At 39.2% G+C, this 25,722-nt stretch overlaps 1 protein-coding gene across 3 annotated transcripts in view; it reads right to left on the bottom strand.

Annotated features, from left to right (window-relative positions):
* The window catches only part of LOC117299002 (fibronectin type-III domain-containing protein 3A-like), an 87,210-nt gene that overhangs the window by 48,941 nt on the left and 12,547 nt on the right, over positions 1-25,722 (bottom strand). For all 3 annotated transcript variants that reach the window (XM_033782407.1, XM_033782406.1, XM_033782408.1), the window contains exons 2-4: positions 17,968-18,749; positions 5,266-5,832; positions 2,270-2,572 (exon numbers count right to left, since the gene is read on the bottom strand). In XM_033782407.1, coding sequence (XP_033638298.1) covers positions 2,270-2,572; positions 5,266-5,832; positions 17,968-18,610 — 1,513 coding nt within the window. In that variant the 5' untranslated portion in view covers positions 18,611-18,749. The remainder of the gene's footprint in view (positions 1-2,269; positions 2,573-5,265; positions 5,833-17,967; positions 18,750-25,722) is intronic.

Raw genomic sequence — 25,722 nt, 5'->3', positions numbered from 1 at the left:
AGCAAATTATTGTTGGGCCCTGAAATTGGGCCCTGTACACCAGGGTTCTCCCAATGCACGAGCTAGCATATTGGGTCACTAAGTGCAGACTTCCAGACGATTTCTCACAAATTTTAACTACTACGCAAGCATTTGTCTTAGAGGTGGTTATTTTTTATTTATTTATTTTCACAAAAAAATTCACACAACTTTTCAAGAGAAAACCATAGAATGCTCCACATTGCAAAGTTGGGCTTTTAAAACTAAGATAAAACCAAATACAAAACATTTCAAAGACAATGTTTCAATTCAACGCACTTCTGCCAAATACCCCTAAATGTGGGAACATGTACAGAATCCCTACAGTTTAGGGAAAAAACCTGGGGAGAACCTTGTAAACCAACGATTGTTCATTACTTCAAATTGCAATTTATGTTAACATTAGCAATGTTCCTGAATATTTGTGTCAAGAGATTGTGAAATTAGTGGTTTGGACTGTTGACTGTCAGACTACATACAGAACATGTACAGCTGAGTTTTGGGATTGAATTATTCACTCATTACATCAATACGGTATCGGTATGAAATTGACACCACCGCTGGCGACACACGCCTGACCTTTGTATACAGGTGGTCAAGGTAACTGGTCCCCCTGAATTGATTTGTGTGTGAATGTTTGGGAAAAGTACCAATGCTGCATACATAGGGGCATCAGCTGGTAGCGAAAACACCCGATGTGAAAGCACCTTTACTGAATTCAGTGCCCACCGATCATGTTTCAGTTTTATGTCGGGAGCAGGCATGAGTTGAGATCAAAACTGGCAGGAATGTTAATCCGTTTCCGAAAAAAGGGGGGGATGGCGAATTAGTCTGAAGACAGGTTGAAATTGTCAAGTACAGTAGTCTGAGTACGTGTGATGCATTACCGACCATCAGATGTGCTGGTTTGACTGGGTTCATGAGCGGTAGATTGAGTATGAAGTGAGACAATATTCAGACCTTATTGTGCTTGAAAGGCAGTGGACACTATTGGTAATTACTCAAAATAATTATGAGCATAAAACCTTACTTGGTAACAAGTAATGGGGAGAGGTTGATAGTATAAAACATTGTGAGAAACGGATCCCTCTGAAGTAACATAGTTTTCGTGAAAGAAGTAATTTTCTGCAAGTTTGATTTTGAGACCTCAGATTTAGAATTTGAGGTCTCTAAATCAAGCATCTGAAAACACACAACTTCGTGAGACAAGGTGTTTTTTTCTTGCATTACTATCTCGCAACTTCAACGACCAATAGAGCTCAAATTTCCACAGGTTTGTTATTTTAGGCATATGTTGAGATACACCAAGTGAGAAGACTGGTCTTTGACAATTACCAATAGTGTCCAGGGTCTTTAAAGGGTTTGGGTACTTTTTGTAAGATACAAAACACAAACGGACGGAGATTTACCAGGCCTGGAATTTATGGCCTTCCTTGCCCAGCTGGTCTTTGCCTTGGTGCCCCTTCAAAAGTGCCCCATTGACTTAAAGCGCCTTTTACAAAATGAAAACGGCCTTGCCAAATTCCAGGCCTGATTTACATTACACTTACATGGTTTAAAGGCAGTGGACACTATTGGTGATTACTCATAATAATTATTATCATAAAACCTTTTTTGATTATGAGTATTGGGGAGAGGTTGATAGTATACAAATATTGACTGCTTCGAGTGCTATGGTTAAAACTATGACTCCCGAGGTGATCCCCGGAGCGTTCTATTTTCCCGAGGGGAAGCCGAGGGAAAATAGAACGCTACGGGGATCACCGAGGGAGTCATAGTTTTTAACCATTGCACGAGTAAAAGCAGTCAATATTTGTTTTATAACACCCCAAACATTTCTAAATACTGTACAGTACTATTATTATTAAGTTATTTCATTCATATCTCGCAACTTTGACAACCAATTGAGCTCAAACTTTCACAGGTTTGTTATTTTGTGCATAAGGTTAGATACACCAAGTGAGACGACTGGTCTTTGACAATTACCAATAGTGTCCACTGCCTTTAAAGATAATGATGGTAGAATGCTTCCCTTAAAATTTAAACGGGGGATTTCAACAATAAAAATGTCTTTAGAAAAATTTTGGCCAGGCATGATATTTCACCCTTGGGATGATATTTATTGCGAACTACATGTAGGTCAACACCTTTTAGACGCTATTAATACTATTATACAATAATCACCCCGATTTCCCACCTGCAAAAATTGAAGAAGAACAAAGGGGAAAGTGAAAACTAAAGATTGACTCACCTTCATTCTCATCGATTCTCTGGTTGCCGCCTCCACTATGCCTCTTCTTCCTCCCGTTACCCGGCCTCCCATTAGCACCATTCTCCATCTTCAAGACAGAAGGATTATATCCTCCGCTCACATGCACACCCCCTCCTCCACCTCCACCTCCCCCTCCTCCCCCGCGGGGCGAGGTCTGAGGGCTCGGGATGAAGTTGCAGTTCTCCTTTTGCCGCTCCCGTAGTTTCTTCTGGAGTTTTTCTCTCTGTTTATCCGTCCGGTCATCTCTTGACCGGGATCTCATTGTTTGTCTCTGCTGGGGATCTGGAGTGGAAAAAAAAAAAAAAAAAACATTTATTTTGTCCATTCTTTCTTGTTTGTTTTTTTGTAGGTTTTCGGGGGGGCCGGGGGCAAAGACAGGACCTCAGGGACCTTTGCATATTTATTCCAGACCAAGGCCCAGTTTCATAAAGCTGTTAAGCAGAAAATCATTGCTGGACAAATTTGTTTACTAAGCAAAAAAATGACTCGGGCACCAGCTACAACAATGCAAACTTAACAAAATTGGGGTGGTAACCTGCTTCTGCTAAGCAAGACTTTTATGTGTTGAGCAGGTGTCTGTGCTTACATGCTTTATGAAATTGGGCACATGGCCCCAAATTGACAGAGTTGCTTAAAGCATTAAAAGTAGTTAAGCACAACCCAATTTATGCTTACCAGAATGATGTTACCAGCCAAAATACCATGTCGAATGTACCATCTGTGACTGGTATCATTCTTTTTTTTGTTTAGCAGAAAGGTTCGAGCACAATTTTTCTGTTTAAGCAACTTTATAAAACGAGTCCCTCACTGTCTACAATACATGTAGCATTGAGCTGCTTCAGCAAACATTCTACTTAAAGTTTTCCTGCTAAGCAAAACTGAGCAGGAAACCAGTCCAAAATTGTATGTGTGATACAGTATGTATTTTAGCTGGTAACCTATTTCTGGTAAACACAATTGTTATGTGCTTAGTTAATTTTGTACTGAAGCAACTCAATTAACCTGGAGCCAGATTGATTAATATTTATGATTAATGGATGACAAGAGGACCTACATACTGTATATTGTGAATGAGCAACCCTCGTTAGTGCAATATGTTTATGAAATCAAACTTGTGCATTCAAGAAAAATATGAAGAGTTCACATTGTATTTAAAGTATAGGCGCGTATGTAGGCACATAAGCACACAAGCACCATAGGCACATAAGCCCGAAGGCACATCAGCACAAAGGCGCATAGCACATACATGTAAGCACAAAGGTGCATAGGCCACTCTGTTGTAGTTTCTAGACTGGATATGTGCAATTCACTTCTATATGGCCTTCCTTGTACTCAAATTGAACGTCTTCAACGTATTCAAAACTATGCTGCTCGTGTTATTACCTTTTAAACTAAAAAGTCCTGCCATATAACGCCGGTTTTAAAAGAATTACACTGGTTACCAGTAAGCAGTAGGATTAAGTATAAACTTTTGCTTTTCGTGTATAAATCGCTCACCAGTAATGCCCCTGCATATATTGATGATCTTCTCAGCTCATACAATCCTCCTCGAAAACTCCGGTATTATAATTCTAGCCTCCTTATTGAGCCCATTTCCAAACATTCATGGGGAGACCGATCTTTTTTTACATGCTGCCCCTCGTCTATGGAACAAACTGCCTGCACTAGTGAAATCATCCGTTTCTTTGACCCAATTTAAAAAACAACTGAAAACACATCTCTTCAAACAGGCATTTGATTCAATGGTTTAATTATTGTTATTTTTGTTACCTTTTAGGATGTTTTTTCTTAAATATTGCATTTGTATTATTGTATTCTATACCACATGTTCTAGATTTCTCTCAACTTAGGTTTACATTTTAATTTGTGTTGTTGTTATTGTATATTAATTAATGCTATTGTTTGTATTTTAGCGCCATGAGCACTTCTGTGGATTTGTGCGCTTTATAAGTTTTCATTATTATTATTTATTATTATTATTATTAGGCACACAGCACATTTAGGCCTATAAGCATAAAGACGCATACGCACACAGTATGAACATAGGCGCATGAGAACATTAAGTCCATAGGCACAAAGACACATAGACGCAAATCACAGAAGCTCATTCATGGGCACATAAAACCAAGTCACACTGCAACGATAACGAAAACGATAACGATAATGACGCAAAGAGAACGCATTCCATTGGTTGAATTGCTCAACGCAGAATACGCCCACGAATATTCAACCAATAGAGGGCGTGCATTTTTAACGTTGTCATTTTCGTTCTCGTTATCGGGGCCTGTGTGATTGGGCCTTAAGCCAGACATAGAGTCCTAGCCATAGCCTGGACATCAGCTTTAAAGACACTAGACACTATTGGTAATTGTCAAAGACTGGTCTTCACAGTTGGTGTATCTCAACATGCTTTAAATAACAAACCTGTGAAAATTTGAGCTCAATCGGTCGTCGAAGTTGCCAGATGTTAATGGGGGAAAAAGACACCCTTGTCGCACCATGGTCACACAAAGTTGTGTGCTTTCAGATGCTTGATTTCGAGACCTCAAATTCTAAATCTGAGGTCTCGAAATCAAATTCGTGGAAAATTACTACTTTCTCGAAAACTACGTAACTTCAGAGGGAGCTGTTTCTCACAGTATTTTATACTATCAACCTCTCCCATTACTTGTAATCACGATCATGATTATTTTGAGTAATTACCATAAGTGTCCACTGCCTTTAACCCTAGCTTGAGTCACAACATTGTCCCTTCTGCAGTTATCTTTGTAAATTATGGTTGACATAAACTGACGATGAGTAGGCTTTGAAACCGTCTTTGTCAATGTCTCATCACCTCGTGTTCTGTCTTGGACTCTATAGGTCATGAACTGTTTTTTTGTCTTGGTCTTGTCTCGTCTCGTACAATCACATGACACCACCAACATGCATGACATGCAATGATAACCAAACCAATGGTCCAGGAGTCCCCTTACCTTGGATATGTGAATGATCGGGCATATTACACTGATGTTGTTGTTGTTGTTGTTGTTGTTGCTGTGAGTTGTGTTGACCATGAGGGGGCGCAGGATTGTATCGAATATGAACATGATGTGGAACAGGATTCGGCGGTACGGCCGTGTGTGTGGGTACGGAGTTCGCCACGTGCTGCTGAACATGAGGGTGAATGATAGGGTTTGGATAGCCCATCATGTGGGGGTACCCAACACCCCCCATGCCGGCCCTACCCCCTCCCCCGTTGGGGGAATATAACGTGGGGTACATTTGAGGTGACAGCACAGGGGGACCTGTGGTGTACATGCCTTGCTGTGACTGCTGCTGCTGCTGCTGCTGCTGCTGCTGCTGCTGCTGCTGTTGTTGCATGTCGTTGACGACTGTGTCTTGGACTGATGGCTGTATGGCCATACCCTGGACTTGCATTGGTGCTGTGACCAAGGCTACGTTATCAACAGTTGGCATGGATACGGGTCCATGCCCCGTCTGCACGGTGTGCAGGGGTGGGGGTACAGGAGAGCTAGAAACCAGTTGAATATATGTAGGACCTGCCAAAGAAAAGAGAAGGAACAAAATTATAGTTCAAGGTACAGAAAATGTTAAATTAAAGATACTGAAAAAAATTGAAGGGTGTTGCAGGCCTGTTTTTGAAAGGGCAAGGGCACCAAGGCATTTTCCATGGTAAAGGGCTCCCTCTGAGGAAATAGTAAATGTCTAGTGGAGCAGTTTTAAGGGCACCAAGGCATTGACCAGGGCACCAAGCCAACTCTGTTGCCTCCGTGAAGAATCAGGACTGGTGTTGCAGGCATTGAATGTCATCTTTGAAAGGGCAAGGCCTGTTTTTGTTTTGGAGAGGGGAAATCCATTAGAAAATCTTAAAGTCGGTGGGAATTTTGTTGAAGGGCCACCAAGGCTAAGACATGGGGCAACATGGCCTCCGTGGTCTGCACATAATTCCAGGCTTGGTGTTGAGTTACCGAAATCGTGAGAATTGTGATTGATTTGGGACAGTTTCCAAACCGAATTGGCCTCGAGTTAAATACCTTCTGAACATCAGTGCCATTTCACAAGTCATTCAACAAATCATTCCAAACCACAAAGCCATGATATACGTGTGGACCAAATGATTTTAGATGCAACTTTATCTCCGTACATAATTCGGCAGAACTGTGGTGGAAGTATTGAGTTGTGACCACAAAACTGAAACTAGATCACCCTCGCGAGTTAGCGGGAAATAAAAACAGGTTCTGAATTCTTCTTGATATCAAAACAAATACCCCCCCCCCCCCTGGAATCAAATTGAAATAATCCAATAAACATCTGACATCACACCAGAGATATTTAAAGAGATATGGCACTTTTATATTACCATTTTAAACACTAGATGAGCATTTTGACTGGCGAAATATTGCAGATTTGAAAAATATCTTGAAGATTTGTGAAAACTGAAAGTACCTTTTAGAACTAGATAAGAAATACTCAATCGAATGCGGAAAAAAGTGTTATTGCAGGGAGGAAATTAGCAGGACAAAGATACAAACCTCCAAGATAAAATAACTGAATTAACATCCATATTCCATAAAAACAGAACACCATACAGTTTTGTGTGCTTTCACTGGTTTCAATTCAATGAATTCATGGTTTCTACTTGGTTCTATATATCCAAGATTGGATATTACGATCTCTAAAATCTGGTGCCTCAATTATGTTTCCGATTTGTTCATAGTTGACATCAAATACACGTGCATAGAAATAATACAAATGTTGTTTTTAGTTCACCCATCATTTCCCGACCACACGGTGATTGCTCACCAGGGGAATTTCCCCTTCAGCTTCTCACCCATGCCAACACATTGTTCGTTCATCCCCTAATGATAAAGTATAGAATACTATGGACAAAAGCGGCAGATACCACATCCGTGGGATTAAGGTTATGGATTCTGCGGGATGGCAGCGCTGTGAAAAGCATTACATCATAAATATTCACACTGATCGAGAGTGTTTCGGCCAATCAGAAAGCGGCCAATTGGAAATCAGCCAATCAACCTGTTCCAAGCAAGTTTGTGGATGACACTGATTGGTCAAGCAGGGTTGAATGTGTACTTAATATGTATGCAAAAATAGGCTTAATACCATGTGTATACTGAAATCAAAACAACAGTGGATGGCATTGAATGGTCCCACAGTAGGAGGGTTGACTGTGTATTGTGTAGATGCATTCTTCACAATATTATACTGCTGGTCAGCATTAGTTTGTTTATAATTCAACACCATGGCTTTGAATGGTCAGACAGTAGGAGGGTTGACTGTGTGCTGAGTAGATGCATTCTCTAAAATATAGGCCTACATGTACATGTATACTGCAGGTTAGCATAGTTTGTATAAATCATTCGAAACCACAGTGGATGACATTGAATGGTCAGATAGTAGGAGGGTTGAGTGTGTACTGAAAGAATACACTTTCCACATCATACACTGCATGTAAGCATATTTTATTTCGTGTATCTATCATTCAAAAGCCTAGTGGATGACTTTGAAATGTCAGACAGTAAGAGGGTTTTTAATTGTGTATAAAAACCCTGAATCCTGCCATTTGGTTTACATCATATCCCCATTGACACAACACTGATAGAACTTTTAGAAAAACCATAAAACAAGACACAAGTGTGATTCCCATACACCATTCACAGGTGGGTGACCTCAACAAGGACAAATCTATAACATAACATAGGGGGTTTGTCCACGGTAATTAAATTACTCCCCTCTATGAGGGTGAACTGTCACTGGCCAAGGTGCAGGGAGTCGTCAGCTCATTCCATTAAGAACAAAGGGGGGAGTTGATCGAGTAACAGGTCTAGACTGGCTGTACCTGGCACATCATATGCCCTCAAAATCATATGCAAATTGTGTGATTTATCACCATCTATTTACAGGGGGTTTTGTTAGCAAGCAAGCGTTGAAAACTGAAAACTGTGTCAATGGATGTGACCTGTGCATTTAATATATCGCACGGCAATGTATTTTGACACACATTAAATAATTATTTTCTGAGAAAGCCTGGCTGTTCATCTCCATTAGGGTTTCAAAGGCGCAGAAAAAAATTGTTTAGCGTCCTCAATTTTTGAAAACTAAGGAGGGCCTTTTTTCTCATTTTTTTGTTTGTTTAAATGGCCGCCCCACACATACTTTAATACCAATGGCTTGGCTATTTTCCAAACTTATTTTCTTTCGTTAAAGGCAGTGGACACTATTGGTAATTGTCAAAGACTAGCCCTCATAGTTGGTGTATCTCAACATATGCATACAATAACAAACCTGTGAAAATTTGAGCTCAATTGGTCATCGAACTTGCGAGATAATAATGAAAGAAAAAAACACCCTTGTCACACGAAGTTGTTTGCGTTTAGATGGTTGATTTCGAGACCTCAAGTTCTAAACCTGAGGTCTCGAAATCAAATTCGTGGAAAATTACTTCTTTCTCGAAAACTATGGCACTTCAGAGTGAGCCGTTTCTCACAATGTTTTATACCATCAACCTCTCCCCATTACTCGTCACCAAGAAAGGATTTATGCTAATAAATATTTTGAGTAATTACCAATAGTGTCCACTGCCTTTAAAATACATCTTTCTTTCTTTTTTTCATACAAAAAACCCTTAACTTTTTCGCAATTTTTAAATTTTGTTATTGCCATTTCATATTATATATATTATTTAACAAAAATTACAAAAGTTGGCGGCCTCTAAAAAGGAAGCGGGTGGGGACGCTCCAAGCATGTTTTTATTTTTATCTGGGCTAATGCAGCAATGTTGGAAATTCATTGGAATTGTTAACACATCTCCGGACTGTCCCGACATAAACAGGTCCTTGCGGTCTATATTCAAGGACCTGACTCATCAAACAGGCTGATCAGAGTCAGGCTTGTTGGGGAGAGTGGGATGGTCACACATGTTAGTTATGCAAATGACTCTTCAGAAGGATGCATACAAACGTTCTTCTGAAATCATTAGGCCGAGTAAAAAAAGAAACATGTTTAGCGTCCGGGTTTCTCAAAAAAAAGGAAGGAGGAGGGGCATTTTATTTTTTATTTCAGGATGGCCACCATTTTTTTTATAATGTCAAATATGTTTTTTTCTACTGCTCAAACACACAATACATACATGAAACATTTTGGTCAAGACCAGCCCTGATACTTCACGACGGCAACGACGGCAATTGCCGTCGTTGCCCCTTCCGATTGCCGCAATGCCCTTCAAAAACCCAACTTTTCACGGCAATGATTGCCGTGCCCTTTTCTCATCATTGCCGTCATGCCCTTCCTCCCGAAAAAAAATTATATTCAACGTTGCCCAAGTTCGAAAATAAGCCAAAAAGTACCGATGTCTGTGTAAATTTTTACGCAAAGAAATAGACCCCAATTTCACGCACATAAGGCACAACAGCAGATTTCAGGCCCGTTAGTCGTTGTTCTTTGCGTGCGACAAAAAAAATACTCGAAACATCGAACGCTAGAGGGCGTTTCGAAACAAAGCGATAGCGTGAGATTAAACGCCCTCTAGTGGTAAAATTACGCGAACCAACGCTAAACGCCTTGAGACGAAGACTCGACGTGTCTGTGCATGCTGGGATAGTGGTTTTCCCCATGCTTGGTACATGTGATGTACCATCATGTACAGCATAGTCGTCGCGCACCTCATGCATTTATTCTGTCAACATCGTGTCAAAATGGAGCAGTTACGTTGGAATTTTAGCGTCTCTACGAAAAACTACACAACGTGCATGACCAATAGTAGGATTACGTATGAACAAAAATTATTTATTGTGTATTGTAAGTAGTTGTTATTTATTTTGTTGAGTTAGATGAATGCTTTCTTTTTTCATTGGGTAACAGTTAGAAAATGGAAAAATTGGAAGAACTATTTTTTACAGGCAACTCGGAGGTTTTTTTTTAAACTGCCGTCGTGCCCTTCGCAACTTTTTTAATGATTGCCGTGATGCTCTTCCGAATTTTTGAAAATTGCCTTGGTGCCCTTAATTTTTACAAAAAGTCAAGGCAAAACTGCCGTGCCCCTTAAAAGCCGAAGTATCAGGGCTGCAAGACATTCAGACAAGACTCTCAAATTGTTTTAGCTGAGATCGTTTAAAATAACCTTTTTCATTATTAAAAAAATAAAAAATAAAATAAAAAAGGAGGCGGCCTCTAAAAAGGAAGCGGGTGGGGACGCTAAACATTTTTTCTTTTTTTACTTGGCCTTACTAGAAGCAGAATTGACATGGGAAATAACTCCCTTGTGTGCAGCAAATATGATCAGAAATCTGCAATATTTTACAAAATGTTTCCAATATGAAGAAACAAAAAATATGTAGTTAAAGACAGTGGACACAATTGGTAATTGACAAAGACCAGTCTTCTCACATTGTGTATCTCAACATATGCATAAAATAACCAACCTGTGAAAATTTAAACTCAATTGGTCTTCGAAGTTGCGAGATATTAATGAAAGAAAAAAACACCCTTGTCACACGAAGATGTGTGCATTTAGATGGTTGATTTCGGGACCTCAAATTCTAAATCTGAGGTCTCGAAATCAAATTCGTGGAAAATTACTCATTTCTTGAAAACTATGGCACTTCAGAGGGAGTCACTTCTCACAATGTTTTATACCATCAATCTCTCCCCAATACTCGTTACCAAGTAAGGTTTTGTGCAAATAATTATTTTGAGTAATTACCAATAGTGTCCACTGCCTTTAAGGCAAACAAAAATTTTAAAAATTTGTAAAAGGTTTATCTTTGATTTAAGCCATATTCATTTTGGCATATCAATTTGATCACTAATATCGATCAGTCTATGGGACACGTTTGAAGGGTCACCAAAGCCAAAATCAGGGGCAACAGATGCCACAGATGCCATGGCTTGTGTGTAATTTCAGGCATGTTAGTGTTACCTGATGTAATAATTGAATCAGGGATAAAGAATACCATTTTGGATTTATACGTTGTACACCATGCTAGATGTGTTACTTTTTTTTTATTGTAATGAACTTAAATTTACAAAAATGGGGGTGGGGTAAGTTTCCATAGTTTGGTTTATTAAAGGAGAATACATTGGTCAAAATGCCTCAAAAAGTTTGATTAGTTATGAGGAAGGAGGCAATAGTACCTGGGAATTCCCCGTCTCATTCTACCCCACCCCCCCCCCCCTATTGATCTGGTATACCCATGATAGTAGAAAGACAAAAACTAGATGTAAGAACTATTCTTGTAAGTAACACAGTAGCTAACTACTGTAGCATTTGTGAAACATTGTGAAACATTTGTGAAACAATGTGTTTCAAAGTATTACTAAGTGGCAGAATGTTCCTGGAATTACAGCTCAAAGTTGTACAGAGTTTAGCACCACAGAAAATGCCCAAAGAAAACAAAGGAGGAAACTGCCTATAAAACCTTGAACTGTTGTGTAAATGATCATGGATAATAAATCTTAATAGAACCCTGGTTTCCTGTCCCACTACCAAGAATAGATACATGTTTTGTATCTTGTGTCGTTAGATTCATTCAACCATAACTTTTTCTTAGAACATGTACTTATGGCTTTTCCTCTTCAATGCTTCTGATGAAGTAGTTGTTGCTAGGAAAGCTTAAAATGCAGTTTTCCATGTAATTGGTTAGTCTAAAAAGGGTTTTGATGTATACCTTTTGTATACTATGTGTATCAGGATTTTGCATGACATGATTGATGTACATGTACATATACCTTTGCAAATACTGATAGCACAAGCACCGACTTTTGAATGAAGTGCATGCTGGTCTAAGCTAGGGATCAAGGAGCGCTAGCTAGACCAGCATGCACCTCATTCAATGCATACAGCACGGGTACCGAATATTTGCGATAAGGTCTACGTTTATGTAATGATTCTTGTACATTACATACATGGCAATTCCCTGTACAATCAGATGGAATCAAGTGTAACTTCACTTGATCAACCAAAACAGGTTCCCCATTTAGGAGTCATGGGGGACCGCAAGCAAGGTCAGATGTTTACTGGGTCCAGTGACCAGCTACAAAACTCAATATAAGTCTCTCCTCTACTATGTCTATCAAGCAAGGTAAAACTGCTGAGTATGACATATTATTATGTACATTTTTGTACAGTACTCTGTTCCAATCCACAGATACTGTACAGTGATGGATATACATGCTGACCTCTTTGACATATTATTATGTACATTTTTGTACAGTACTCTGTTCCAATCCACAGATACTGTACAGTGACAGATATATTACATGCTGACCTCTTTGAACCAATATAAGTTACAGCATTGATGATGCTGGGCCCAATTTCATAGAGCTGCTAAGCACAAAAGTTTGCTTAACATGAAATTTCTTCCTTGATAAAAACAGGATTACCAACAAAGTTTCCACGTGATTTTAAGGATGAGCAAACAACAGCTTCAAAAACAGTAACAAGCAATATGCAACAAATGGAAAATTGGTTGGTAATCCTGTTTTTATCAAGTAAGAAATTTCATGCTAAGCAAATTTGTGTGCTTAGCAGCTCTATGAAATTGGGCCCTGGTCTAAGACTTGGTGCCCCTTTAAAAGATGCCTTAAGACTTTAAGATTTTCCAATAGAAGTGCACTGTGCAAAATGAAAATGGCCTTGCCTCAAACTTGCTCTCCAAATTTAATGTTGTTTTGATTGAGCTTTATAAATAAGCTGCTTTAATTCAGTTTTGATGTCAACTGGACATCAATCAATAAATTTACGTCATTCCACCACAATCTTATTCTTACATGCGTACGATGATGAAATGAGGAATAAAAGACACTGGACACTATTGGTAATTGTCAAAAATCACGCATAAAATAACAAACCTCTGACAACTTGACCTCAATTGGTTGTCGAAGTTGCGAGATAATAATGAAAGAAAAAACACCCTTGTCACACAAAGTTTTGTGCTTTCAGATGCTTGATTTTGAGACCTCAAAAACTAAATCTGAGGTCTCTAAATCAAATTCGTGGAAAATAACTTCTTTCTCATAAACTATGTTACTTCAGAGGGAGCCGTTTCTCCCAATGTTTTATCTATCAACAGCTCTCCATTACTTAGTACCAAGTAAGTTTTTATGCTCACAATTATTTTGGGTAATTACCAATAGTGTCCACTGCCTTTAAAGTCCACTTGAAGTTAACTATGTACAGCCAATGTACACACTATTAATAAATGGACCAAGGAGCACCTTCATTTCTGACCTCCACATAGGGGCACCCCCACTGCAGTGATGTCATGAGTTATTTAAGGTTTGTTCAAATTCCAGAAAATTCTCTGTCACCCTCGGCTTAGCTTTGATACCCCTTAAGAAATAACCACTTGAAGACATTTTAGCAGTGGTGCCCTACATCTCTCATAAAAATACCACTTCGAACAATTGTCGCCAGCCATGCAATCAAATCAGGCTAAGAAAACAATAACAGTGCCCAATTTCATAGAGCTGCTTAAAGGGTCTATGTACTTTTTGTAGAACAAAAAACACAATGTCTACAGATTTACACTAAACTTACACAGTTTGAAGACAGTAATAGTAGAAAGCTGCCCTGGAAATATTACTTGCTGAGGTGCTGTAAGTGTAGTTTTTGAGAAATGAGTAAAACAATGCCATGAAAATAATTTTTGTCTCAGTGATCATGAGACGAAAATTATTTTAGCATGTAAAAACATATTTTCATGATATTGTTTTATCATTTCTCAAACACTACATACAGCACCTCAGCGAGTTAGATTTTAAGGTACGCTTTCTACTATCATTATCTTCAAACGGTGTAAGTTTAATGTAAATCTGTGGACATTGTGTTTTGTGTTACAAAAAGTACCAAAATCCTTTAAAGCACAACAACATTTCCAAACACAACAAATTTATGCTCACCTCAAAAGAATAAGCATGGTTTACCAGCCAAATTACCATGTCACATGATGAATTTGTGACTGATATCCTGCTCATTTCTGCTTAAAATCATTCAGCAATATTTTCTGCTTAAGCAACTCTACGAAAATGGGCCCAGGTCAAATTCTGTGTATTTCTTTTCAGAATCCAACTGGTAGGTGTCTCATTGCTAGGAATCTGGAGGTCATGACTGGAGGTCATGACTGTGAGATCTGCCTCCGAGGTCACAGGGTTAAATTGTCAGATGGAATTTGGACTGGATTAAGCTGGGAGAGTCATACCAGGGTGTAAAAAACTTGTGAAAAATGAAAGGGCAATTATTGTGAGAGTGTTTGCACAAAGTCTGCAGGTGGTCCCCTGCTAAACTTCATTAAAACAAAAAATGGAAAAGGATTTGAGGATTTGAGAGGAGCCTTCAAAATGCAATCTTTCACAGCTGACTTGATCATTAAACTACGAGGACACCTGCACCCAGTGTCTGGAGCCAATCCCCTCCCTCAACCTTCACCAGATAAAACCCAAATCCAATGTTGAATAAACCCAAATCCAATGTTGAATAAACCCAAATCCAATGTTGAATAAACCAGGCATGCAACTGCAGTTTATCCATTTAAAAAAAGCAGTGTGTTTCTCAATTTTTGATGGCACAGCTGAGAAAGCAAATGTGAGGAAATCAGCCTCTCACCTGAAAACATTGCATGCCTGATGTTTAGTCTTGGCTCAAGATGTCAGTGATCGATAGTGGGTAGTGGAACTGCGTTCGGTTATAACTTGTTATAGTGTGCCCTCTTTCGGCTTGATTCAACCAACTTGACCGGAGAACCAGACAAGTTTGTTCAACCATTCTGTAAGAGGGCGCGCTGTAACGATTTACAACCGTAGTATACTACTATCCACTATCGATCACTGACGTCTTGAGCCAAGACCAGCCTGGTATTAAATGCAAATAACATAAACAAGTGATAATAATAATAATAATAATAATAATAATATGGATTTATCATGCGCACTTTTCCAGAAAACCGATCAAGGGCTCTACACAAAATGAAAACATTATACAACAGAAAATGAAGAATAAACAAAACATAATGCAACCCAATGAAAGTCTAGATGAACAAGTGTGTTTTAAGTTCCCTCTTAAAGTTGTTGAGAGATGTTGTTTGGCAAAGTGAGACTGGGAGCTTATTCCATAGGGTAGGAGCAGCTTTGGCGAAAGCACTGTCTCCGTAACGAAGATCATGAGCACGGAGGAAAGGAAGTGGTCCCCAGAAGTTCTGCTCAGGAATCTATTCACAAAAAACTACTGAATTCTTTTGCATTTACTTCATGACAAATTGCGGCCTGACACTTCACAGAGGCAAAAAAGGTGATTGCCTCCATGCACCCTGGTCATTGCCTTGGTGCCCTTGAAATGCTCAAGTAGAAATTTATAATTTCCTCAACGGGTGCCCTTTACCAAGGAGAAAATGCCTTGGTGCCCTTGCCTTCCAAAAAAACGAAGAATACAGGCCTGCAAGTACACCCAGCATCAATCACTGGATAACCACCTTGCAAAGTTAACAAGTCTTTTACTTTATGAGCCAAGCCGTATCTTAATTGACACAGGCTAATTAGCCAGGGAAATACATACTTTTGGAAAAACATGTCTTGTGGTTGAGATGGCTGCACGCTAACCCTCTTATACTTAAAGCAACATTACAGAATTGATAAGAACAGAAATCGTGAAGATCACAGGATGACCTTAAACTTTATAGGGTCTAATGATGATGATAGTAGGAAATGTCTCCTGAAATATTTCTGTCTGAAATGTCATAATTGATGAGAAATAATTAATCTATTTGTTTGGAGTAATTCGCTCAGTAAGCGTTTCATTCGTTTAGAAAACAAAATTTTTGCATTGCGGTCAGGCAAAATGTGTTTTTCTCGTGACCCAGTAGGTCGATCACTCTCAAACTTCTACAGGTCTGTCAGTTTATGTGTATGATGGATTACTTAAAGTACTTACTGCTAGCAGCTGTTTTTTAAGTTAGCAAAAACCAATTCTGTAATGTTCCTTTAACTAACACCCTCTTCCTCATCTTCATTTGGCAAGCTTAACGATCATGTTTTAGATGAACAAAAAAATCACAGCTCTTGATAAAACAGATTAATAGATCTGTAATAAGGATATCCTGCAGTAGGGTTTGATCACAGGGTCATTGCCGAACCCCATACTGATGGCAGACCCAGACGGATGTTATTCTTCATATCCAAACAAATAGTTGGCGACATTTTTAAAGACTATTACAACCGTGTAGTTGGTGAGGTGCGCCTCGCCTGGGCCGACACATCAGCTTCAACTACTCGTTGCAAAATGGTAATTATGTGAAGGTTATGATGTTGACACGGAAAGGTACCGTTTGGTTGGCTTTTGATGTGGTTTAGCTGGTGACATTATTGTATGTAGTTCGACACTCACGTTTTATGAGAGAAATGAGAAATTAGTTTCAAAAAAATTCTATTATAAAAACACACAGATGTACGTATCCAAAGACGGCAGGCTTGATACTTCCACAGGGGCAACGAAGTCAGTTGTCTCCATGCCTTTATAACTTGCATCATTGCATTTATAACTTCCTCATAGGGTGCCATTCACCAAGGAGAAAATGCATTTATGCTCTTGCCCTTTCAAAAACGTAGCATACCGGCCTGAGATGGTGCTTACTCTAATGCAGGGTTTTCCCTCCTATTGTGGGGGGTGTTGTGTTAAGTACATAATTAGGAAAGGTACGGGTCTGTTAAAGAACTTCACAGAATCGGTAAGGAAAAAAATCGTGAAGATCACAGATTTACATAGAACTGTCTAATGATGATGTTTGTAGAAAACATCCCTTGATATATTTCTGTCTGAAATGTCATATTTGATGAGAAATAATTAATCTAATTTCACGTTTATCGCTTAGGGTTTATCGCTCAGTGAGCGGGGTTTTTTTTTTTGCATCGTCAAACAATGCAATGCAAAATTTGAATAAGATTTTCAAGCAGAATAATTCAATCTGTGCATTCACTAGTGACCAAGCAAGTCATTGTACGGGGTATTATTGCATACTCTGCCAGGCCTTGGTTTTGTGTTTTCATCATATTTTTCATAATAGGTTTTCTATTCTAATGTTTTTAATTATTGTAATTAGTTTAAACGCTTGTGAATTACAGTCGCAATTCTGCCGTACATGTATATGCTGTGATGCCATGATGACATTTTTAAATAAATAAACCATAAACCAAATAGCTTTTGTACCAAACACACAATGGTACAGTGAGTGCTCACAATGGTACAGTGAGTGCTCACAATGGTACAGTGAGTGCTCACAATGGTACAGTGAGTGCTCACAATGGTACAGTGAGTGCTCACAATGGTACAGTGAGTGCTCACAACGGTACAGTGAGTGCTCACAACGGTACAGTGAGTGCTCACAACGGTACAGTGAGTGCTCACAATGGTACAGTGAGTGCTCACAATGGTACAGTGAGTGCTCACAATGGTACAGTGAGTGCTCACAATGGTACAGTGAGTGCTCACTTGCACTGGTACAAACTATTTTACTCAAGGTACAATTAAGTTTTATAAATAGTTGAACTTCGTCCCTTATTGATGTTCACAAAGCATACACAAAGAACATACAAAAGCACTCCATAATGAGGGTTTTCTGTGTTATTCTCAAAAAGTTTTAAATGACAATACCAGGAAATGTACTCACCGTGAATATACTGAACTTGGTCCCCATTGCCAACAGGAAATGCCTCCCCTTGCTTAATCTGCAGGTAGAAGACATACTTCTTATTGGCCTGCCCACTATTCTGACCAGTGTCCTGCACCTGTCCCTGGGGGGATATCTCTTCCCCTACCCCTACCCCCATGCCCTGGTAGTCCCCGACTTGCGTCGGTACCCCTACAGCGTTCGTTTGGTAATCCTGTCCAGACGTCGCCACACCGGGGTAAATTTGTTCCGGGGAGGGGTAGTCCTGGGTATAATCGCCCACGGCTTGTTGACCGTCATACTCCGGGGCGGGGGCGGCATAATCCAAACCGTTCCCGTCCGCCATGTGTCCATCGACATACTCGGTGTAGCCGCCCGGCGCGGCGAGTTGCACGGGGCCGTTGATGTACGAGACGGGCATCGGGTTCTGGTTCTCCACCGAGGACGACCCATCCGATGGGTAGCCGTCGGGTCCGTTCTCTAAGATCCCAGGGGGTGTCTTGACGGCGTTGCTGAGGGCAGACTCCAACTCGCTACTGGTGGAGCTGGTCTCGCTGCTCAGCTGAGTCTGAGGAATGTCATGCATGCTGAGGTGATTGTTCATAATGTTATACGTGCCAATCACTGGATCCTGGGCAGACATGGTTCCTGGAATAGAGTCCCCGCAATATTCACAGTGTTGGATGACTCACTACTGTTGTAATCAATGCTCAGTGTCCTCTGTCTGTAGTCTCCTCCGCTTGATCTATAAATCCTAAGCAACAGGCATCAAGCTCAATCACCTACGGAGGAAATAAACAAGACCCGCAGTCAATATCACTCAATGTCGATGTATGGAAACACCTACAGTGAATTGGAACAGAACAACATACTTGTTGTTTGTGGCCCAATATCAGTGCAAACATGATACAAACCTGATACTTTGGTATTTTAAAGACATCACAGAGTCTGGACTTCCTGCAGGCACAATTTGTACATTATTGATTCAATGGAAGACAACTATTTAATGGAAATGACAACACTGTATAATTGTTATCAGCCTTCGACAGGAAAAAAGCACTTTTACAATGATTGGTGGTAGCAATTACGATTTACCAAAACAAAACAAAATTCTCAAACACGTATCACTAGTGATGTGCGGTATCTTGCCTGCTCAAAAATACCCTGGAATAAATGCCACCACTTAGTTGACAACACCCAATTTACAAAATGCATGAACCTGTCCATGCAGGTAAAAATGAACTAGGACAAATGCAAAATGTCTACAGTCTTGTATAAGTACATCACATCACTACATAGTGTACGTCAAGATTAAGACATCTTAATTGTATAATCATCGTACACGACAATCTGTAAGATACCAACTAAATCAAGACTCACTGTCAATGGGGAACTTCATTACAACTTGCAGGCACATGTCCAAATCCAACATAGTCATATTCCATTTTGAACACAGAACACTAATAATAAATCCAACCTCAACATTGCTATAAATACATGACATGCAACATTAATTGTACAAAATCTCAGCTGTGACATGAACTGTGTGCATGCTGCTCAAAAAGTCCCCCTCTGGGTTATGTTTTTGTTTTTTTTTTGAGGGGGGGGGGGGGGATGTTTCGGCGTACACAGTCCACCACCATACAGAGGCATGCTTTAAACCACCTACAGCCAGTCAATGTTGTCAAAACAACCCACTGGCCCTGAGTTTGTTCCCTCCGCAGCAACAAAAAAACAACCAATCCTGGGAAACAGTTCCTATCCCTCTGCCAAAGGTCTTGACCTCTGACCCAACAGTCCTCCTGGGCTTTTTTTAGTCAACTAATGGGAACCACAGCTGATGAGACAGGTTTTTACAAATGTGAAGCAGTGAGTTGAGTTAAAAATTGAATGATAAAGCAAGGACAGTCTCAACACTCTATGATTGAACCAGGTACATGTAGTTGAGGTTGTCTGACTTTCTATGGCTAGGCTAGTTTTCCAACTTTAGACATGTGTAGACATGTTAATCCTAAATGTGCAGTTACTGAATGCCTAATTATGACAGCATTACTGTTACTTGAGTCATAATTTACCACTAGAACTGGAGGTATCGTACACTGGCACAGTACTCTATTCAGTCAATTCTTTGAAACACTGTAACCCAGGCAGGTTTACTTGAAATATTCCTAGTCCAAGACCAGTCAGACTCACACAGTGTGCCAAATGAGGCCTCTAAACCAAAGTCCTCCACTGCTCACATCAGCTGGCAAGTTAGACAAACCACCTGAGAGCCATACAAATTTCTCATCAAGTGGTCCAGCTTAGATGAACTATCCATTGACTAAGTGGTAATCACCAGCTACACGTATCCGGTCTCAATGGCTCTTCAAGGAAAAAGACAAACCCTCGCTTTGCTGAGATGCCCAATCAGAAAAGATCCAACACAAACAAAAAAGCCTTTACCAGATGGGGGGGGGGGGGGGATATGTGCCTCTTCCTTTAAAGACTAAGTCAAATCTACAATAGTAATTGTCATTAATCAAAGCATCCAGATACTATGTAAACATGTACATGTAGTAAATACCAGTTACACAAAAATTATACATTGTTTTTATTGGTCAAGGTTCATAAACTCTTGCTTCAGGTATAATATCAAAACTTTAACTAAAAACTTTACACAATTGTTTTTCAGTTCCCAACAGCCACTATAAATACGTGTAAACACGAGGTACATGTACATGTAACACTTGATTGATAATTTATAATTTACCGAGGTCACAAGTTACCATTGTGTTAGGCTTACATTGTGTTGTTTATATCAGTGGCTAGCTGGCCAAACGCCAACTTAAAACAGCTGAGAACTTGTCAATAATATCTCAGAGTGGCACAACTCCTGACTGGTAAATAACTTCCAAAAAGTCAACAACAAAAAACTACAGGACTGGTTGTTATAGACTCTGGACACTATTGGTAATTGCCAAAGACCAGTCTTCTCCGTTGGTGTATCTCAACATATTGCATAAAATAACAAGCCTGTGAAAGTTTGAGCTCAATTGCTCGTCGAAGTTGCGTGATACTTAGAGAAAAAAAAACCACTCTTGTCACACAAAGTTGTGTGCTATAGTTTTTTGAGAAAGAAGTATTTTCCACAAATTTGATTTTGAGACCTCATAATTAGATTTTGAGGTCTCGAAATCACGCATCTAAAAGCACACAGCTTTGTGTGACAAGGGTGTTTTTTCTTTCATAGTTATCTCCCAACTTCGACGAGCAATTGAGCTCAAACTTTCACAGGTTTGTTATTTTATGCATATGTTGAGATACACCAAGTGATAAGACTGGTCTTTGACAATTACCAATAGTGTCCAGGGTCTTTAAAGAAAAACGACAAAGACAGACGTTCATTCACTTTAAGTGGAGAGCAGCTTCAGAGAGTATATTTTTTTTTAATTCATGTGATATGATCTGATGATGTAATGTAAACTGGATGACAACGGAGTCAATCAATACAGGGTGTTGGCCAGGATTTACATGTACACTATAAAACATGGGTGGTGAAAAAAAATTAAAATAAAATTCGAAAGAAAGGGAAGGAGGAAACGTCAAAATGGTTCACCTTTTAGGAGCTGTAAACATTTTAGTATTTGCACCTCTTTCTCAAAAACTACATTACTTCAGAGGGAGCTGTTTTTCACAATGTTTTATACTATTAACAGCTCTCCATTGCTTGTTACCAAGTACATACACTGTATGTAAGTTTCTATGCTGAGTAATTTTGAGTAATTACCAATAGTGTCCAGTGTCTTTTAAATTGACAACAAAAAATTACTGCTAAAATTTGAAGCAGGAAACCTAGGGGGGGGGGACATCAGTCTTGATGTTTCAGGATCAGACAGGAGGGATCTCCGTAGGTAGTGAGCACCACCATCTGTACTGAAATAACGCTGGCACATGAGAAATTGAATGTGACGTGGTAAGGAGTCCGATGAGCTCTCGTCAGTATGGTGTTACATTACAGTTGATGAATCGCACAGTGATTTAATTACAAATATCCGACACGCATGTATGTCACGTTAAATGAATCAAGGAATAACATTGTCAATTGAAAATAGTTTGAAGGCTTGTGTGTGTTGTGAATGTGTTGTGATGCCAGCATGGTGTATACAAACTTGACGCTGTCTGAAAATTGATGATGTCGCGTTATAAATCCTAATCAATGTACAGACTACCGGCAGACACATCATGCAGCAAGTGGTGTTTGAAGCTTGCTATGGTGTGAAAAGTAAGAACTAACAACCCTGCTACTTCACGGAGGCAACATAGGCGATTGTCTCCATCAACCTTGGTGCCCTTGAAATGCTCCCAGTAGATATTTACAATTTCCTCATAGTCATAGGGTGTCCTTTACCACGGATAAAATGTCTGAACAGGCCTGAACTAAGAAATTAGTAAGCTTGCTGACCATACAACCATAAAATCTCTTTCGTAGGAGTGTTGGCTCTGAAAAGAGCCAGTGTGGTCTGGACATTTCAAACAGTATACTCTGCTCGTCTTCAGCATCATCAGCATCAAAGTCTGCCATTTTGGGGTCAAATTACAAAATGATTTAGTCGTATTAACCACTCATGCGTTGCTTGAAATGAGCATGGATGCTGTAACTTCTTAATGCAGCAACAATTTGACTTTCCGAGAGGTCATGCTGCTGTCATGTACAGGTATAATGGACATATATATACATATTACATGTAAACAATGACATCATTAACTCCGCATCCGTGTACACGAACCCAGCACATTCAACCAGCATTTAAGTGGTTTATTTGTGGTACCTTGGCCCTCAAGAATGACGTCCTACATACATATTGTACAATGTCGCCGATGACGTCATTGTAAGCCAGAGGGAGTAAGGGTGTCTTTTAGTGGAGACACCTTGCTTCATCTTCCATTTATATTGTCAATAAATACGTATTTTACTTGGATTTGGTTTCATTGCACCATGAACTGATTTAAGACGTGTATCAATCTTAAATGATTTTTATTTTTTGTCAAAATAATATTTCCCTTGTGGTTTATATTGATAAGGTAATATTTCAGTAATTCACAATTTAGAATGAATGAAAAAAACAAACTTACATTTCACTGTATCCTATTTAAATAAAACTGACAAAATTCTCCCTAACTACATGTACTACTCTCTAATGGAAGACCATTTGCCATAATGTCCAATGCTACCATGTGTACAGCGAGAAACTCTGTGTACACGCAATATGGAAATTATGGGTTCAGGGTTTGGGTATATTAAAGGTTAGTGTATGATGAGTTTGGATACGTGGGGGAGATGGGTGGCTCAGTTAGGATCAAGACGTGTGAGTGAGTGAGCGTACGATCATTATCAAAACAGTAGTAATCACTAACAAGGTTTTCTTACTAAGCTTGGGCGATATCAACAATATATCGCGATATTCGATATAATCGCGATTAATTAAATTTGACATCATCAGTCTTCAAACTCCAAGTGAAAGTTGTAGAAGAGACAGTCATAGCATAAGAGAGGTGTTCTAATGACATATTCTTCTGATTTTACTCCAAACCTATGGGGTGCGAGATGTCTCAGCTAGCAAATACATCGCGATATTTAATCGATATCGCAATATATCGCGATATATCGATATTTCGATTAAAACCAAATTCATCCGATATCGAAATCGTTTCCAAATTAATATCGCGATATTCGATAATATCGTGATATCGCCCAAGCTTATTTCTTACTTGATCCATAAGCCAAGAATTCCAGTATAATTTTCGTTTAAAGTCACTGGACACGCTTGGTAATTGTCAAAGACCATTATTCTCACTTAGTGTATCCCAACATATGCATAAAATAATAAATTTTTGAACATTTTGACTCATTTGCTCATCAAAATTGCAAAAGAATAATGAAAGACAAAATGCAATTGCTGACAATTTTGTGTACTTTCAGAGGCATGAAAAGGGCTTCATGCCTGAAGTCTTTTTCACATTCAATTTTTTTAAAAGAAAGTAGGCCTAATAATTCTTTCTCAAAAACTACAATAGGTCCTACTTCAGGGGGAGCCGTTTCTTACAATGTTGTATACATCAACGGCTCTCCATTACTTGTTACCAAGAAAGTTTTGATGCTAAAAGTATTTTGAGTAATTACCAATAGTGTCCACTGCCTTTGAAGTCAAGTAAATAGAATTGCAAGGCCTGACAAATCATTGCTTCACAAAATCACTGAGAAGCGTACATGTATCAACCATTTTTCTTAATTATTTTACAACCTGAAATTTTGTTAGATGGCGTCTTTAAAATAAATCGCAGGCATTTTCTATCACCGATCTGAAAGATCAAAAGTCTGAAGTTCAATGACAGTCTTTAACTTCTCACCCCCGTGGGAAATCTTGAATTGAAAACCTGTGCCCATCGAGCCAAACCAATTACAATTTGTGCAATCAAAATCAAGTTACTTAAAAAAACAAATTTGAAATGGCTGGAGGAAAAGGTATGTTCATGTACATTGTACAACCAAATATTTTTGGTAAAAACATTTGCACAAACTGTCCATCTTTTAATAATTTAATAATAATTATGGACATTTAAAGTATGAAATACCTACATGAATACACTCCATTACAAAAAATAACAAAAGAAATGCAGACGAAAAACCACAAATTGGTCTTACTGCGAAAACAATTAGTCGTAAACAAATGTGTTTTTGACTGGGTCTTAATATATATGGGAACCCATCGATGGAAACAGAAGCAAGGGCAGAAGGCCGCAATGTCACAACAACTGAGCTTAGGACGCTGATGCTGGACCGGGATGCGTGGAAGGCGACCATCAGTTTCCCGAGAAGGCATCAACTGAAGATATACTCTCGCTCAACAACAACTTAAAGGAACACCTTGCCTTGGATCGGTCGAGTTGGTCTTTAAAAAAGCGTTTGTAACCGTTTGTAGCCGTTTGTTATGGTTAGAAAGATGTTTTAAAAGTAGAATACAATGATCCACACAAATTTGACTTGAAATTGCGTGGCTTTCCTTTTACTTTACGAAATAACACGGTCGGCCATTTATGGGAGTCAAAAATTTGACTCCCATAAATGGCTGACCGTGTTAATCGAGGAGGTAAAAGGAAAATCGTGCAATTTCGAGTAATACTTGTGTGGATCATTATGTTCTACTTTTAAAATATCTATCTAACCATGGTTTCAAACACTTTTCAAAGACCAACTCGTCCGATCCAAGGCAACATGTTCCTTTAATACATCAATCGAAGAGATTGTGTATAATACAAGTAGATAGATTATTGCATAGTGTAGGAGCATCGTACACACCAACCAGATCACCCTCTTGTGATCTCTAAGGGCAAGTCAACATGTGTGGTCTTGCAAGCTCTTGAGACATTGAGATGTTTTTGAGAGAGTCATTTGATGGCTATACATGAAGGCTTCAAACATCACTTGGTTTCTCTTGCTTTGCGAGGAAATATAATTTTTTTTACAACTTGTTATCTAATGCAGGATGGCATACATGAACCTTGTTTAAATCTACAATTCTACGTCCTTCAAAACTACAGCAGATGATCTTGAATTGTTGTGATGCAGTAGGATGGATAACGAGCAAAAACATTATCACCTTTCAAGACGGTTTTGACAGACATTGTACACATTAACACGAAAAGGACAGTAGAGCCTATTCCATTCACCTACATTTACCCACACAATGCCAGTCTCAAAAGACAATTTTCCAC

This window comes from Asterias rubens, chromosome 13, assembly GCF_902459465.1.
Source record: "Asterias rubens chromosome 13, eAstRub1.3, whole genome shotgun sequence".
NCBI classification, from domain to species: Eukaryota; Metazoa; Echinodermata; class Asteroidea; order Forcipulatida; family Asteriidae; genus Asterias; species Asterias rubens.
Note: the sequence above shows the minus strand (reverse complement) of the source record. Positions and strands in the feature narration are given on the sequence as shown.